Here is a 17,400-nt window from a genome sequence, read left to right as displayed (position 1 = left end):
GAGTGGTGAGATTGGAGATTTTAGAACAGAGTCGAGATGCTCTGTGTGTCTGGAGGGTGAGGAGGGGAGGAGGTCTGCTCATCGACCTGCCCTCCTCTCTGGCCACCGGCACCACCTCAGACACCCTTTTCAGTTCCTCCCAGCCCCGCCGAGGGCTCAGGCCACCACCACAGTATGTTTGTCATTTCTACAGGTAGTATTTTTATGTTGTTGTTGGTTACCGGCACTTTGAAGAACTCGACAAGGGGGGAGGGTGTGAGGGGTGGATTGAGGGAGAGGAGATGAAAACTGCTCTCCGCCATGCTGCTTTTATCTTTGTTTACTTGTAAGCTGTGGTTACCAGGGGCCAGTTGACTCTCCACGCTTTGTCGGGCAGTGATCCAGCAGAACCAACCCTACACTCCTTTACTCCTTTAGAGCGCTCATTACTCCAGACACAGTTTATCTTTCCACAGAATCTCTCCTTTCAGGAGAGGAAAACAGATTTGTGCAATTTTCAGGACCACACTACATTCCGACCTTCTTTAGACCCGTTTTTGATATACCTATGAGTATAGATGCATATGAATATATATATACATATACATATATATATATCCATGTTTGTTAATGTTTACAGACAGATTATTTCACTTCATCTCGGTGAGTGGCGTATTATGTTTGTTTAGGTGTTGAAGCATCGCACAGATCTCCTTGTGAATATAGTCCTTCTATTAAGGTGAATTATAATGGCATATAGTGTAATGGTATGACATTACAAAAGAACATTTGCCGGTCTCATTTCCATAGTGTACATAATTGGTTCATATTGTAAACAAGGAAAGGACAAGAGACAGAGAGGCGAGGCACTTGTGGCTATCACACCCCTGCCTCTGACTGTCCACGGCAGAAATATAAATGCGTTTGTGGAAAATAAGTCGTTTTAAATTCAAGAGGTCCAATGTTACTTATTTTCATTAGTGGTAATGGAGATTTAGTTACGGTTCACTAGATTATTTGTGGTGGAAAGACCCAGATTTGGAGTTGTCCAAAGTTAACTTCCAGCCTAGAGGGGTCTACTCAGATCCAGTACATTGACATGATGGATAGGTGTAATCTCTTTTGCCCCCCCCATGCAGTAAATGTCAGCAACGGTGTGTACTGTGCACGCTAATGTCTTGTTTTGATTTGTTCTGCTAAACCTTTTTGAAGCACTTTCACAGCTTATTGCTACATAACTTAGGTAGGTCATACGTAACATTCATGTATATAATAGAACATATGACAGTGTACATGCTTGAAATGGATACCTCTTTTCTGTAGTAATTTAAACTGTGTTGTAACGTTTGCTCTTGTTCAAACAATATCATCCAAACATCTTAAAGAGCTGAAAACGTTGTGGAAAAACGTTTTTTCCTCAATCCAGTGTCTGACATAAATCTGAATGACTGCCTACCATGTACTCTCTACTTTATCATAGTAGACATACACAATTCTTCAATAACATCCAAGGTATGAAGTTTATTCAATGTTTACCTTGGTAGGTATTTATTTTCACCTTTGTGAATGACTGTGTGCATCTCTACAAATAGGTTTTGTATCAACGGTATATCACATTATGTTATACTTCAGTATAATGTACAAATATGCTACAAAAGTACATGTATTATGTACAGTGTTTTTAATCTCTCATCTTACAAATCTGATTTTTTTGTAGTTATATCGCACCCTTTTTTTATACTAGGTGATTTATGTATCGAAGACACCTGTTGGAAAATTGCTCCCTCTCCCTAAGTATTAGCTGACATAGAATACAATAAAATAGGGAGCTTTACAATTTATTAATCTATATGTAGTTGTCGTATACATTTCATAATGTTTTATATTAGTGTGATGATTCCACGTTTGATAACAGCTGCTCCTCAAAGACCTGGCTGGCTGTATTGTGACTCACTGTACTGGTGTTAAAGCAGTGTAAAGCTAGTCAACATTGTAATGTGAAGTAAACTCTTGGAGCGTTTTTACACTCTTTCAGCCAAAACTCACATAATCATGGAAGGTGAACAGTTAGTTTGCAATCATGTCTGACTCCATGTTTTCTCATCTCTGGTACGTGACTGTTTGTGTTTTTGTATCCAATTCCTTAAAAGGATGGTTCATCCCCAAAATAATTTTATTTAAAGGCATATCTAAAAGGTTGAGCCGAGTCCATTTCTTACAATCTGGAATGAGATTGTGCCAATCTTTCCCATTCATATGAGTGAGCAGATATCTTCGGATACATATAGAGGTATATGGACTTGGCTGAACATCAGACACTTTCGATGTATGAGTCTAACACAGTTTTCTTTTGGGATGAACTGTCCCCAATATAGAGATACTTCTCCCAAACCTGCCAAATTCTAATATTCAGAGACTGAAGATTATCAATATTCTGTTAGGTCGACGTATACAGTAGTTGTTAGATTTAGATCATTATTATAATAGTATTTAGGCTATAGTCCACACAGCTCTATCACATGGGTGCAGAAAGGCACTTTTAATTTGAGTGGTCTGCATGTTAACCTTTTAAAACTTGAATTTTCCTTTGGTCCTTTTTTTTTTTACATTTTATTTTTGTATTTATTAATGTTTTTATACAACAGATTAATATGTGATTATTATAGGGTTCTTCAGACAGATTTTTGATTTTATGGACATGGTAGATATGATACTGTCGATATTAGGCCTTGAAATCATCTTGAGCCAAATCTGGGAATCCTCAGACTCTTTTAATGGCTGGTGATGGAGTCTCTAGTCTCCAAGACTTCTCTCACCTTCACTAAGTGACCGTTGTTGACCGAAGTCATACGTTCATCCCAACACACACATGCTGTTTGTGCAGAACTGTATGCTCTCAACACTAAACTATTGAAATATCATTGTCATTCCCTAAGGAGGGAATTCTTATTGGAATCTCTTCTTTTTTCAGTTGGAGACATATTTGTTACTCATAACTTTTATGTTTAAAACAACCACGTGTTGATGTTACTTTGTAATCTTATTCTGTTAAATTAGTTTTTCCTATATTGGTATTGCACAGAGATTCTTTAGGCCTAACCCATAGCCTTCACTTTTATGTCTCCATGTGAACTTAACTCACTTTACGCCAGTAAGACATGAACATTAAGTTCATGCCATGCCCTACTCCACTCATACAATGGCCATATATGCCTACTCTGTCTGAGGTGTGTCTCAGTGTGTGCGGCAGGACATCGCTCAGTTTGCCTCACCAGTATAGTATCACAGTATTTACCCTTGTTTATATATTGGTTTTTTTAGAAGCTACACTCTGTGGTATTCTAACAGGAGCTTTAGGAAGAGTGTTCAGAGAGAAATAAATAAAGGTATTCATACATTTCTAGACAGACTTTGGAAGTAACCTCCTCTCTGAATCATATGTTTCAGTTCAGTGTGACGTATTTTGGTTTTGTGCAATGTTAGTTGTTAATGCTGACTATCTCATTATTATTGGATTGACATGACATAAGAAACAGTGTAGGAATATTCAAACACATCATGGTTTCATACTCATACATCCCTTCTAAGTCATGTAGTGAAAACTACTGGTATTTCTGCTGGGGTCATCATAACTATCTCTCGATGTTGCTTCAATAAAAAGTGGATGAACACAAATACCATATTGTTTACTGTTCAGCCTGTGTTATCGCATAATGTTAAAGACTTGTAAATAGTTCGCATTGAACTTGCATAGGATCATGTTACTGTGGCGTGCTATTGCCTGTACAATTCTGCTTCTAAATGTGTGTGACTGTGGGGAAGACACTCTTTTTGTACATGACTGTCTTTTTATTTGAGACTATTGATTCTGTCCTTTTTCATTCTAAAGGAGGTTGAGTTGGAGGAGTTCAGACATGCCTGAAGTTTGACTTAAATAAAACTGTACTGTGTCTCAGTGAATCTGCCTCGACCTGTCTCTCTTTAGACAAATACATTGCCATTAGCAATTTCACATTAGTACATACAATAATAAATAACAGTTCTGTCGTAGATCTATCTGAATATAGAATAAAGAAAGGCAGCCTGCTTCGTTTCAAAATGCATAGGAAAAGGTATTTAATATACTTCTGCAAAAGGAGAACGTTTACAGCATGTCAGACAAGTCTGGCAGTCAAAGGTTCTCAAAAAGTCTAGTTTACTCGTTTACATCTCATTATGTACACTTAGATTACAAATTCCGTCGGGTTAAACCAATCACTAGCAGGGGGTAGTAAGGGGTGTGGATTTGTACATGGAGGAAGATGATAGGGGATGAAGGTTAGGGAGGAATCTGGCCCTCCCTTCCTTACAGTATAACAAAGGTGAGGATGGCACCAGAGTGAACAATGCAGGGCAATCACTCTGGTGTGGCTCAACATTGTCTTGAGTTTCTAGGGTCAAAGACAGACTATGGAACACAGAAAGGTAATTGCATATATTCAAATGTATGGCACAGGAAAACAAGTAGAGGAACAGGTTTCATTGTGTGCTTACAAAAGGAAATCAGTTTCTATAGCTTGCTCTCTAGACAGTCAATTTACTGTTGTGAGTTTTAAGTCTTAAATGTAGAACAATGTCTTATTGCATATAATAATTTTCTCCTACAATTTCCCTCAGATTTTTTTTCTTAGGTGGGGTGCAGAGGCCCATTAATCAGGCCATTACCAACATTTCGTGACGTTAGAATTATAAGGTTCTATCTCCATTTTTGTCAACATTTAGTTTTTTACATAATCTGATCCATTAGGTGTTTATTAATGCCTGTGTGGTGTTATTTCTAAAATGTTGACATTTTTGAGTTAGTAATTCATAAAATACAAAGGTTCCATCTCACAAAACATAATGGAATGTAACAACTTTGACGCTCAATATCTCTGAACTACCCTAAACGGAGATAGAACCTTATAATTCTAAGCTCACGATTTTCTATTGAGTTCTGTCATTAGAGGACCTAAGTACTTTGGGTTAGGGTACATTGCTTGTTTGTTTTATTCATTTTAACAGTTATTACACTGTTAAATAAATAATAATTATTAATATATTTAATTTACTAGGTACTTTTTATGTTATTATTGATTTATTTACCTGGTAATTTATATCCATTATGGTATGTTTGGTATTTTTCCTGTTGTTAAAAGTCAGACACAAGGGGGCAATACCAGAAAAATGTTCTATTGCTTCGTTTTCCTATCAACAAAATCTGCAGTGGCAATTGTTAAATGCCCTATTATATGATGAGCATTCTTTTGGTTGCAATAATTTATTATACAGTATTTTACATTGCGTAGTGATGAGTCCGTTGTTTTATATAAATGTTGTATAGATTATGTAAAGCCAAAAGGTTTTAACCTGGGAAAAACAGATCCAGGCTTGCCCGGCTATTCAACACACTATTACAGTTAGGCACTTTAGTTGACTTTTTCGGCACAGGTAAGTTGACCTCCACTTGAAATTACAGTATATTATTTCACCAAATTTGACCTCATTGTTTATGAAGGAATAATATGCCGCACTTCCCATACGGACCACTAGATGTCGCCTCGCTAATGTGACGTGGCCACTTTCTTTCTTTCTGACAAAGCTTTCTCCTCCTCCGGGCATCTCTGACTATCTCGCTGGGTCAGGTCTTTGAGTAAAACCAGTCTAGTGGACGAACAAGCGATGATCATGGCGAGGCCTGAACCACATTAGCAGTGCGGGGCTGTGCGAACATGTGGAAACGGATATAAATACGGAGCTAAAGGTCAGTACTGCAAAAACGCTCGTGCTGACACCGAGGGGTTCCCACTCCGGAATCCGGAAATGCGGCCAAAACGTTTCCCAGATGTCCAGCTTGACAGATGTATCATGCAGCTAGGTAGCTGTGGTGTGTATTTGCTTTAGTCTTTATCCTTATATAAGACTCTCTTTGATTTGGTAATATAGGCAGAACATACTGATATTTGAATATGATGATGACATTATTGATGTTGTTTCGGAGGATTTAGTTTGATATTTCACAATGCACAATCTGATGATGGTTAGTCTATTAGAGCAGCCTACATCACGATGCAGAAGATGCCTCAGTCTCTTGCATCAATCTATCATCAATCACTTGATGCATCAATCTCTTGTATTTGGCCATCACAGCCACATGCCAAAAAGAAAGAGTCAAAGTTCCATTTCTTATTGTTTTATTCTTTGTTCCAGTTTAGGTCAGTGGAGTGACCAAGTTAAGTGTCCCCACTGAGAGACAAGATGAAGAGGAGGGCTCTGCTGCGGGGTTTACTGTCCGAAGTGTCTGTCCGACTGCTGCTTTTGCTTGTCTTCCTGTTAGTAGGATTAAGTTTGATTATCATATCCGTCATTTGTTTACTGTCTATGGTGACAGAAGAGTCATGGCTTCTTATTCGATTTCATTAGAATTTGAATGCCCCTAACCAACTGTGTTTTATTATCACCCTCAGTGTGACAGAGCAGCTCCCTCCCTTTCACCGTGAGATCCAGCCAGAGGAGATGTGGCTGTATAAATTCCACCGTGTGGAGAATGACCACGTCCCCACCAATCTTATGTTTGTAAGTATTTTGTGTGTGTGTGTGTGTGTGTGTGTGTGTGTGTGTGTGTGTGTGTGTGTGTGTGTGTGTGTGTGTGTGTGTGGGGTATATGGTATTGATCATGACCCCTACATCTGTGTTTTCTCTTCCTGACAGAGTGTGGCGTGTTTCACCCCACTTGTGGTAGTCCTGCTCTTTACCTTCCTGAAGAGGGCAGAGAAAGGAGACCTAAGGGAGGCGTCGCTAGGTAAGGGCTGTACAACTACAACATTGGCTGTTTGGGAATGGTTCAGATTAATGAATATAAGTAACAGAGAAAGAGCACGAGGGAGTGAGAAAGAGACTGAGAGAGAAAAGAAAGAAAGAGAGAGAGAGATTGAGAGGCTGATCCAGCACCTTGTTTCCTTCTGTTCCACAGCGGTAAGTCTGGCTCTGGTGCTGAATGGAGTTTTCACCAATGCCATCAAACTGGTTGTGGGCCGGTGAGTATTGCTATGTGGAACTTATAACATAAGTGATATGTTGGTAATAAACAAGTAAATGTTATGATGGCTGGATGTGATGTATGTAATGTGTGCTCTGTGTATGTTTATTCATGCCTCAGGCCACGACCAGACTTCTTCTACCGCTGTTTCCCAGACGGACAAATGAACCTTGAGATGCACTGTAGCGGTGACCCGGATACAGTCATCGAGGGCAGGAAGAGCTTCCCCAGCGGACACTCCTCCTGTAAGAACCAATGTTATGAATTATGAATGTGGTCTTAAATGTCCTCCTTTCTATGCCTCCTATTCTAATAGATTGTGAGAAGACATTTCACTTAAAGCGTGGTGTGTGGTTTTTCTTCAGGCTTCTCTTAGTGGCTCAGTTGCTTACTGTCGACTTGGCCTTTGTCTAGTTGAGGTAGTCCCTCTTACCTTACAGTTTCTCTCTCCCTCTGTTGTCTCTGCTCCATTTTCTCCTTCTCTCTCTTCTGGCCCTCCCCCCCCTCCCTGCTCTGCTCTCTCCTCTCTCCCTGCCTCAGTTGCATTCACCGGACTAGGTTTTACAGCACTATACGTGGGGGGGAAGCTGCAATGTTTCACCCCGGGGGGTCAGGGCAAAGCCTGGAGGCTGTGTGTCTTCCTCACCCCACTGCTGACTGCAGCCATGATCGCCCTCTCCAGGACCTGCGACTACAAGCACCACTGGCAAGGTGAGAGAGCAGGAAGCACTGCCAAACCAATTTCCCTTTTAGGGTTAAAGATAAAGATTATTGACTTGGCTGAACCACAGCCTGTAGTATTCTGCAATGAGATAAGGAATGAAGTCGGTCGCTTTAGAACCACACAACTTGTGCTCTGATAGGATAGACATTGCTGACACCTAGTGTATCACTTTTCAGTTGTTCGCCAAAGTTCTAGGGGCTAGGGATCGATTTAGACAGGAAAGGGTGCAAAAGGGAAATCATTAAGGGATGGATTCTAATGGACTATCAAGGCAACATTTTAGAAAAGATATGAAAAAGTGAGTTTTGCCTGAATATGAATCCTGATGACTTCTGATCTTTGTACTCAGATGTGTGTGTTCTCCCCCCTCTGTGTAGACGTGCTGGTGGGCTCTGGTCTAGGCCTGCTGTTCTCCTGGCTGTGCTACAGACAACACTTCCCTCCACTACAGGACCCTGACTGCCACAGACCTCTTCGCCACAGACAGACGGTCCCCGCTGCACAGGAACGCAAGCTGGCCAACTCCAACTACATACTGCCGCTATAGCTCAATGACAACTATATACTACATGATGCAACCACCATAGCTCCCTATGTCCATCTACATGTTACCCATATAATCTCAAACTTCTACCTACTGTATGTACCACCTCTACAATTCAACTCCAGCTATGTACTACATACTGTCACTAAGGCCCCCTACCTCCACCTGCATGTTAACCACATAATTCCTCTTAACTTCAACTACACCATAGTTGATCATCGGCACACAATGACCATCTTACACACAATGACACATCTATAGCTGACAAACAACATATTACACCACCATACTGTAGCTAATAAACTCAACTGTATCACAGCTTGCTCTGTATAGCTCACCTGTATACCTCTGTATATATCACCTACTGTACATTCTAATGGCAAGGGCATCCTCTTTGCTATTAGGGTTGGCACCATTTCAAAATTGGATCTGGGGCCGGCAGGGAGCTCACTGCCCCATTTTCTCAATGCCCCATATTAGGTCCATTTATAGTCTCAGGCCTAGGCCTGGTTCCATTACTACTCCCAGCTCCCTACATAAACTCCTAGCCCCTTCCTGTAGCTAATTGATGGCTCCTTTCAGCCCTCTAAATGGTTGGGAGCTATGGGGTTGGGGTAGGGTTAAAGGGAACGTACAGAGGGGCTGAAATGGAACCAGGCCCTACTAATTACCCTGTGGGGTACCTGGTGCTAACCTCTCAGTGCTGCTGATATGGTTTTGATTCCTGTCTGGCAGTTATACAGTGGGGTGCAAAGATTTGGGCACCCCTAGTCAAAATGCCTTTTACAATTAATATCTATGTGAAAATTAGCAAATCTAACCTATAAATGGTACAAAGTTAAACATGACACATTTCATCACAATTTAAAGCAAGATAAAAATAAAAATAAATTTTAAAAACGAAGGAAAAAGGCCTTGTGCAAACGTTTGGGAACACTGTCAGCTAGTACTTTGTAACTCCTCCTCTGGCAACTATAACCGCTTGCAAACACTTCCTGTAGCCAGCTAAGAGTCTTTCAATTCTTGTTTTGGGAATTTTTTCCCCATTCTTCCTGGCAGAACACCTCTAGCTCAGAAATATTCTTCGGCCTTCTTGCATTCACAGCATGTTTGAGATCTCTCCACAGATTTTCAATAATATTCAAGTCTGGGGACTGTGATGGCCATTCCAAAACCTTCATCCGTCTTTCCTGGAGGTACTTCATGGTTGATTTTGAGGTATTCTTCGGGTCATTGTCTTGCTGGAATACCCAACCTCTCTTCAACTTAAATTTCTGGACTAACCTTCGAACATTAGCCTCTAGAATGTCTTGATATTTGGTGGAATCCATTCTTCCTTCCAACCGCATAATATTGCCTGTGCCCCCAGCTGCTACACAAACCCAAAGCATAATGGATCCACCTCCATGCTTAACAGTTGGCAAGGTGTTCTTCTCTACAAATGCTTCACCCTTTTTTCTCCAAACATACCTTCTTTGGTTGTGGCCAAAAAGTTACATTTTGGTTTCGTCAGTCCCAAACACATTGTTCCAATAGGCTTCAGGTTTCTCATGATTTTCTTTTGCATACTTCAGACACATAATTTTGTGTTGAGGTCGTAGGAAAGGTTTCTTTCTGGCAACTTCAGGTCTTTGTTGTTTAAGGTACGCTGTATTGTTGTCCTGTGAACAACTAGACCGGTGTCTGCTACTATTTTTGCAGCTCTTTTGCAGTGATGTGTGGGATCTTCTGAGCATTTCTCACCAGATCACATTTTCTGATGATGTATCTGACGGTGGAAATGGGTAGTTTGAAACGTTGCAAGAGTTTTTTGTAGCCTTCTCCTTGATGGTGGAAGTGAACTATCTTGATTCTGACATCCTTGGACAACTGTTTAGAGGAACCCATGGTTTTTAACACCAGACACAACAGCCACCGCAGTCGGATACTTTAGAAGGCTTGGAGTTACTTCAGAATATATAGTTCAACCCTGGAATTATATTCACCTGACTCATTGAAGCCCTCACTTTGGTCTGGGCCTTAGTAATCATCTTCTCAAAAGGTAACAAAGAATAATCCAAAAGAGTTCCCAAACTTTTGCACAGGGCCCTTTTCCTTTTTTATCATTTAAAAACTTTTTACAAATTAAAATAAAAAGAAACCTTGCTTTAAAATTTGCAGAAGGTGTCATGTTTAACTTTGTAGCATTTAGTGTTCAGGTTTGCTTTCAATCACTTGGAGATTAATTGTAACAGACATTTAAACCAGGGGTGCCTAAATTGTTGCAACCCACTGTATGTATATATCTATAATATATATATTTCATAGCACACATCATCATCATCATTTGTGTCTGTCTATGATGGTGAGGGTGTGTCATACTGTAGGTCAGCACTGTGAACACAAGATAGCAGGGGTTAAAGTCTCATCACATTTTGTATATAAAGATTTTGCTCTTTGTTACATTAGTTTGCTTTGGTTGTGTTTGTAATGTATGTTTTATTGAAGCCATTGAAATGTTTCAAGGCCCTTTTCTAATGGTGATCAATCCAAGAAAGGTATTCAGATGATGATGGCTTTTGAGAGCACCCAACTTATGTGTGCCTTTGTTGAATACTTTTTACGTTCCTCTGTTATCCAACTCTCATTCTGCATGTATATACATTGCTTCCTATTGAATTATCAAAAACATCTAGGGATCCTTACTCCTTAATCATTCTTACAGTGATTGTCCAGTGTGGTCAGATAACATACACAATGTGTAGATATTTTATCCCAACTTGTGATGTATTGCCTTTTTACCTCATGTGATGTGTGTTGTTACTCACATTTTTGTAGTCCCAATTGGTGGTGTTTTCTGGATACATTGGGTGCATTCCAAATGGTAAAAGACTGTATCTATCTACAGAGTTAGGGAGTCTAGTTAAGTGAATCTACGAATCTGACTTGATTGTGAGGGAACTTGACTTTTTACTTATCAATTGTATATCTTAATTTATCTTGTAGCTCATATTTATAAGATGATGTGAAAGTTTGGAATACAAATATTTGTTTTTGGGCATGCAGATGCTTACATGAATTATAGCATTTTTTTTTTTTTGCCCCAAATGTGTCTCTTTCAATGTGAATGTATTCATGTTACAAGAGTCACATTTGAGGATAAATCAGTCGCTTGATTCCCCCTCCATAGACTGCTGATTGTAAGCAGATCTTCAAAAACAGGCTAAAAACCAGTAGACACAGTAGCTATTTTTGCTGAGAATAGTTTGGTTACATTAATGGTGCCAACCTGCATGTCCCAAAGCTGAACGTTTTCCCATTGCTTCATCAGGAGCTTTTGTCTTTGCCACCTTCTTGGTCCATAAGCAACACTGTGCCTCCTCCCCTTTGCTCCTACTCCTTCAGAGTATTGCTGTCTGCAATATGATAATGCTCCACCTAGCCCTCGAATGGGCCCAAAGGAGCTTCCATCCTATCGTTGGCACTCATTTGGTACCTTCAGATCTGCAATCAATGAGGGGTATGGGCAAGCTAGGGTACAGGTTAGTGGTTGTCTTACCACTGGGCAATTTGCCTCGTTGTCATTCCAATATCCTGCCTTGGCTTGTAGTGATAACACTGTTGTAGCCTGATTGTATTTGCTGTGATGCTTTTCGTTAATTTCTTTGTGACACTTTATTATAATGTTTCCTAATAAACTACTCAAATGTATATACTGCCTACTGCCTTTTTGTGAATCACTGGTGGATTGTCAACAATAATCTTACATTTGAAACAAACATTAGTGAATGTGTCATTTAGGTATGCACAAGATAAATAAATAAAAAAAGATGCGTTTTTATTCTTATAATGACCATCGCTGAAGTGTAAAGCCATCATAACTGAATAGAAAACCTAGATTTAGTATTTGAACAGCACATATTACAAATCTCATATTGGCCTATGGATCGCGTTTTTTTAAAATCATTTTGGATCATGTTATGAACTTGAAAACAGTTAACTTCTTGCCAGTCTGTCACCGGCGATTTCTATTGGTCAATTCCTGACAGTTCCCATTGGCTGTTCAGACATGTGGATTTGGCGCCACATTTCTAACAAGGAACTTGTCACTACTACACTCACAGCAAAAAAAGCGCCGGACCTCATAGCTTGAACAGAAAGTGGCCGTAATTTCACGTTGTCTTTTGCTGTGTAACTGATTTTATACAACCTCAGTTACCTCACGAAGATATTTGGAAATGTTCGTGACGGACATTAGAAAGGAATTTTATGACGTCGTTGTAAACCAGGTGGGAGCTGTTTCTGTGGTTAGCTGATTTGCTACTTAGCTATAGCTAACTATCTGGATTTGTTTACTTTGTGAAGCATTGCGTGACTCAATCTGCTCCTCTCCCATCTGTTTCAGAGAGTTGCCCTCCTGGTTTCATCGGACATCGATGCTCTGTGCGCCTGTAAAATACTGCAGGTAACAGTCTTGCCAATTGTATTTACTTGTGCTGCTGTCATTCAACTCGACGTACATGGTGTTGTCATTGACATGTCTAACAGACTCTCTCACCACATTCATAAGGTTCAGAGATAGGAAATGTTAGGATATTTATAGCATAGCATAGAGTACAGCACAGTGTTTTATTTGTATGGTATAGTATAGTGGATAGTGTATATAGCCTTTATTTATGTAAACCAGCTCTTTTACCTTCTTGTTTTTAGTATTTTTTTCCTAGCACCAGGGGAGCCCCCCCTCACAAATTTCGTTGTATGGTACCTGTACTATATTAATGACAATAAAGACCATTCATTCATTCATTCATTCATTCATTCATTCATTCAGGCGCTGTTTCACTGCGACCAGGTCCAGTACACCTTGGTGCCAGTGACAGGATGGCAAGACCTCGGCACTGCCTTCCTCGAGCACAAGGAGCAGGTAATATCCTCCTATCAACCATCATTGTGCTTTCCAGATACAATATTTAAGAACTGTCATAATCATACTCTGTGTGGTTTTGCCCTGTCCGCAGTTCCAATATTTTGTCCTGATCAACTGCGGGGCCAATGTGGATCTCCTGGAGACCCTGCAACCAGAGGAAGACTCCATCTTCTTCATCTGCGACACACACCGACCAGTGGATGTAGTCAATGTCTATAATGACACCCAGGTGAGTGGTCAGATCAACAATATAACTGAAGGTAGTTGAGGACTGTAGTTGCACTGGGGGTTCAAGAGAACGTCCAGTGGGTGGAGAAACCCACTGTTTCACTGAAGAAAGGTCTGTGCCCTATATGTGTAGAGTTGGTCTAGACTACAGAGTGTGTCTAACTCATTGATCCTATATGCAAAAGCCTCCAAATCAGCCTCTTATTCTGTGCTCCCACAATTCATCTCCCAGGTGAAGCTGCTGATTAAGCAGGATGATGACCTGGGAGTGCCCTCCTACGACGACATCTTTCGTGATGACGACGAGGGGGAGGGGGATGACGACTCTGGGAACGAGAGCGACGGAGGCTCAGAGCCCTCTGGGAAACGGAGGCGATTCGACGAGGTATGTGACGGGATAAGGTTTGATATGATGACTTTTCACTGGGAATGTGAATCGGCGTGTTATTGCTGAAATGTTTGTTGCCAACATGGTGGTTAGCTTATATATAATGCTTGTAGTTTGTGCTGTGACCTATCCAATCACATGACAGTGATCTAGCATTATGTATGTTCATATCTGTTGTAGGGAGCTGTGGAGAGGAGGATCGAAAGATCGAGGGCCAAGCGAGAATGGGAAGCACGCAGGTGTGGTTTTCTCTAACAGGGGTGGGATGAATAAAATCTCTTATGATTAGCAGTTTCTGACATTTTTCTTTGGTTTTATAGACGAGAGATCCTATTTGACTATGAGCAGTATGAATACCATGGGACTTCAGTAAGTATGGATTGTGTACTGATTGTGTTGAAACTAGGGGGGGGGGGGGGAACCAGTGGTCAGTTCACATTCAATCAAGTGCAAATATGGTCATCTTCTTTTGTCTTCGGTCAGGCTGCTATGGTGATCTTTGAGCTGGCTTGGGTACTAACTAAGGATACTAAAGATATGCTGTGGTAAGACATGGACAATTTACTGTTAGTAAAATCGTGTAAATGTTTACAGAGAAAAGGACAGAAAAATATGGCAAATTACACTTTAGTTACCACAATCCACCTGTTGAAATGTTTTGTTCGCTTTGTCAGGTGGGCCATCATTGGACTGACAGACCAGTGGGTTCACGATAAAATCACTCAGTAAGTCTCTGTCTCTCTTCGATTGAAAACCCAATAATCCATAATGGTTATCAAGGTTAGGATTTGTCATCCATCACATTCACATTTTGAGTCCTCCTGACACATACATTCATAGATGCATGCTCACACACACACACAATTAAATAGCACTAATATGTTTTCCTGTCCCGTCTGTCCCGCAGCATGAAGTATGTAACAGATATCGCCACCATGCAGCGTCACGTCTCCCGTCACAACCACAGGAACGAGGATGAGGACAACTCTCTCTCCATCGACTGCATGAGGATCTCCTTCGAGTACGAGTATCCTTTACTGAACAGAACAAACATATCATCCACATGGCATAAACACTCATGTTTATGCCATGTAAACGTTGTGTTTACTTGTAGCAGTGTATTTTAGCAGGGCTCGGAGCCCCGTCTGCCCTCCATCTTCTCTCTGCGTTCACACCTTGACGACCTGACCCAGTCTGCGCCTGGCTCTCTATCAGCACTGGTCCCTGTATGAGAGCATCTGTAACTCCTGCTACACCTCCTGCAACTTCAAACTCTGGTCCATGCAAGGACAGAAGAAACTCCAGGAGTTCCTCGCTGACATGGGGTATAATGATTGGTTTAAAGACAGGTTTTTAATAGATGAGAGTAATTATTAGTTGATTGCCACTTGGGTCAGTAATAAAAAAAAGTCATTAGGGTGATAAAGGTAATACAATTCTCTCTCTCTCTCTCTCTCTCTTTTTTTGTGCAGTCTGCCCCTGAAGCAGGTGCGTCAGAAGTTCCACTCCATGGACATGTCAATCAAAGAGAACCTGAGGGAGGTCATAGAGCAGTCCTCCAATAAATACGGGTATGAGTCTAGAGAATAGTGAACATTATTCTATCCCTGAAGGTCAGTCGTCTTAGTAAATAGACATGCATGCAACGGTTTATGGTATATACGCAGTGTGTCACATGGTTCCTCTCTCCTCTCCTCCTAGTATGAAGGATATCCGTATCCAAACATTCGGCGTTCACTTTGGCTTCAAGAACCGTTTCCTGGCCAGCGACGTGGTTCACGCCGCTGCCTCCCTGCTGGAGAACACAGAGAAGGCAGAGGAGACCGCCAGTGACAACTTCATAAAGGCCCTGGATGGCCTCTCCAGGTACACACACACACACACATCGTCAAGCGTTGTGTACTATGGTCCATATCACTGAGCACTAGTTCAGATATAACGCAATTTGGAGCACAGAGTTATCTCTCTCTCTCTCTCTCTTTCTCTCTCTCTTTAGGAGTAACCTGGAGCGTCTGCACATAGGCATCGACCTGGCTAAGAAGAAACTGATGGCTATCCAACAGACTGTAGCCAGCTGCATATGTACCAACCTCATACTGTCACAGGGACCCTTCCTCTACTGCTACCTCATGGAGGTATGTGTGAGATTGTTACTTGCAAAGCATACACTGTGTGTCAACTTCCTAATTCTTGTTTAATCTGTGTGTAGGGCACTCCTGATGTGAAGCTGTTCTCTAAACCCATGGCCCTAACCCTTCTCTGCAAATACCTGCTCAAAGCCTTCATCAGCTCGGTGAGTATACCTGACCACTGTATGATCACTACCCAACAGTACCCACAAGTTAAGCTCCTCTATTTCCTTCTTAAGCCTTATTCGCACGGGACTAGTATTATGTGGTGACGTCCGAAATGTGTAATAATTCCGGAGGTCGTCTGTGTTCTTTATCCCGTGTGAATCGGCCATGTCAGGGTTTGTCCACTGTCCATTGTCGTACTTTTATTGTATGCATGTACTACTATTATCAAACATTACTAGGCTGAGTGAATGTTTTTAATCGTCCAAAAAGCATTGAAACCTATAATTTCAGGCACTTGGTGTTTACACGTGTGGATCTGTGATATCCGGGGGAATGTCAGTAAAACACAGACTTCGGGGGGTAATTTCTAAATTACGGAGGTCACCACATAATACTAATCCGTTCCGAATAGGGCTATAGATGCAATTTGTGTTGATGTTGAAAACGGTGGCTTATTTCTCCTTATGTCTGTTCATAGACGAGGAATAAGCGCTGTAAGCTGCTGCCTCTGATCATCGCTGCTCCCATGGATGTGGAGAAAGGCACCGTCATCGTACTGGGCATCCCACCAGAGTCTGAAACCTCCGACAAGAAGAAGTAAGACCAACTTCATGCTCTCTTTTTGCATTTAACACGTGTTGTTTTTTGTTGCTTATTTTGTTTTAGTGGATGAGCAAAACACAGGCTAATTCTCTCCCTCCTCTGTCTCTTTGCTGTAGTTTCTTTGGCCGTGCCTTTGAGAAGGCAGCAGAGAGCACCAGCTCCAGAACTCTCCATGACCACTTTGACACTTCTAGTAAGTGGCAGACAAAATGACTTGATTATCCACATACGGTGGACGTGTACACATCTACACATCTACACCCTAAAGCACTGTCATCTTTTTAGCCGCCTTGCTGTTTAGTATCTTGTTGTTTACCCAAAGCCTAAGTTAATTTTAAAACCATCCAAAACTGTTGTTGGTGATCCCTGTGTTAAATGTACTTGGTCTCAGTAAACTGTGACTCAGAGTTGTCATTCTGCATATTGACCACAAGATGGCAGGCACTACTCACTTTCAATTCAATAAACTCCTCAGATGAACACACACACACACACACACACACTTTGTATAATGAATTCCACCACCATATACAGCTGCTAAACATAAGAGCAGAAATTGAGCGATGCACACAGAGAGGCCTTCATTACCTGTGTGTTCTATCTCTGCAGTCATTGAGCTGAAGATGGAGGACAGGAGTAAGTTTCTGGATGCCCTCATCACCCTGCTGTCCTAA

The 17,400-nt window shown here is 41.1% G+C and overlaps 2 protein-coding genes across 3 annotated transcripts; both read left to right on the top strand.

Annotated features, from left to right (window-relative positions):
* Nucleotides 1-5,611: 5,611 nt before the first annotated feature.
* Nucleotides 5,612-8,449, top strand: LOC308157643 (phospholipid phosphatase 5-like). 2 transcript variants are annotated; one of them, XM_080531243.1, is made up of 8 exons: nucleotides 5,612-5,761; nucleotides 6,208-6,329; nucleotides 6,465-6,573; nucleotides 6,709-6,799; nucleotides 6,971-7,034; nucleotides 7,157-7,281; nucleotides 7,577-7,747; nucleotides 8,138-8,449. In XM_080531243.1, exons 2-8 carry the CDS (start codon nucleotides 6,256-6,258, stop codon nucleotides 8,305-8,307), a joined length of 804 nt encoding a protein of 267 aa, XP_080387369.1. In that variant the 5' UTR covers nucleotides 5,612-5,761; nucleotides 6,208-6,255; the 3' UTR covers nucleotides 8,308-8,449. The 2 variants fall into 2 exon arrangements, with proteins under 2 accessions (XP_080387369.1, XP_080387368.1); XM_080531242.1 differs by having other exon boundaries at nucleotides 5,612-5,884.
* A 4,072-nt stretch (nucleotides 8,450-12,521) lies between these two features.
* LOC308157457 (cell division control protein 45 homolog) lies at nucleotides 12,522-17,400 on the top strand (the record flags this gene model as incomplete). The annotated part of the gene is made up of 18 exons (XM_080531011.1): nucleotides 12,522-12,572; nucleotides 12,689-12,748; nucleotides 13,115-13,207; nucleotides 13,302-13,439; nucleotides 13,671-13,823; nucleotides 14,007-14,065; nucleotides 14,147-14,195; nucleotides 14,310-14,371; nucleotides 14,501-14,551; nucleotides 14,734-14,853; nucleotides 15,020-15,151; nucleotides 15,299-15,397; nucleotides 15,528-15,692; nucleotides 15,823-15,961; nucleotides 16,036-16,119; nucleotides 16,602-16,720; nucleotides 16,843-16,919; nucleotides 17,336-17,400. The coding sequence occupies 18 exons, from the start codon at nucleotides 12,522-12,524 to the stop codon at nucleotides 17,398-17,400; spliced, it is 1,716 nt and encodes a 571-aa protein (XP_080387137.1).

The sequence above is a fragment of the Nansenia antarctica genome, assembly GCF_963989245.1.
Source record: "Nansenia antarctica genome assembly, chromosome: 5".
NCBI classification, from domain to species: Eukaryota; Metazoa; Chordata; class Actinopteri; order Argentiniformes; family Microstomatidae; genus Nansenia; species Nansenia antarctica.
Note: the sequence above shows the minus strand (reverse complement) of the source record. Positions and strands in the feature narration are given on the sequence as shown.

Coding starts and splice junctions, on each gene's coding strand:
- LOC308157643 (XM_080531243.1), top strand. CDS start 6,256: ATGAAGAGGAGGGCTCTGCTGCGGGGTTTACTGTCCGAAGTGTCTGTC. Junction 6,330..6,464: donor CTGCTTTTGCTTGTCTTCCT/GTTAGTAGGATT, acceptor TATCACCCTCAG/TGTGACAGAGCAGCTCCCTC. Junction 7,282..7,576: donor CCCCAGCGGACACTCCTCCT/GTAAGAACCAAT, acceptor TCCCTGCCTCAG/TTGCATTCACCGGACTAGGT.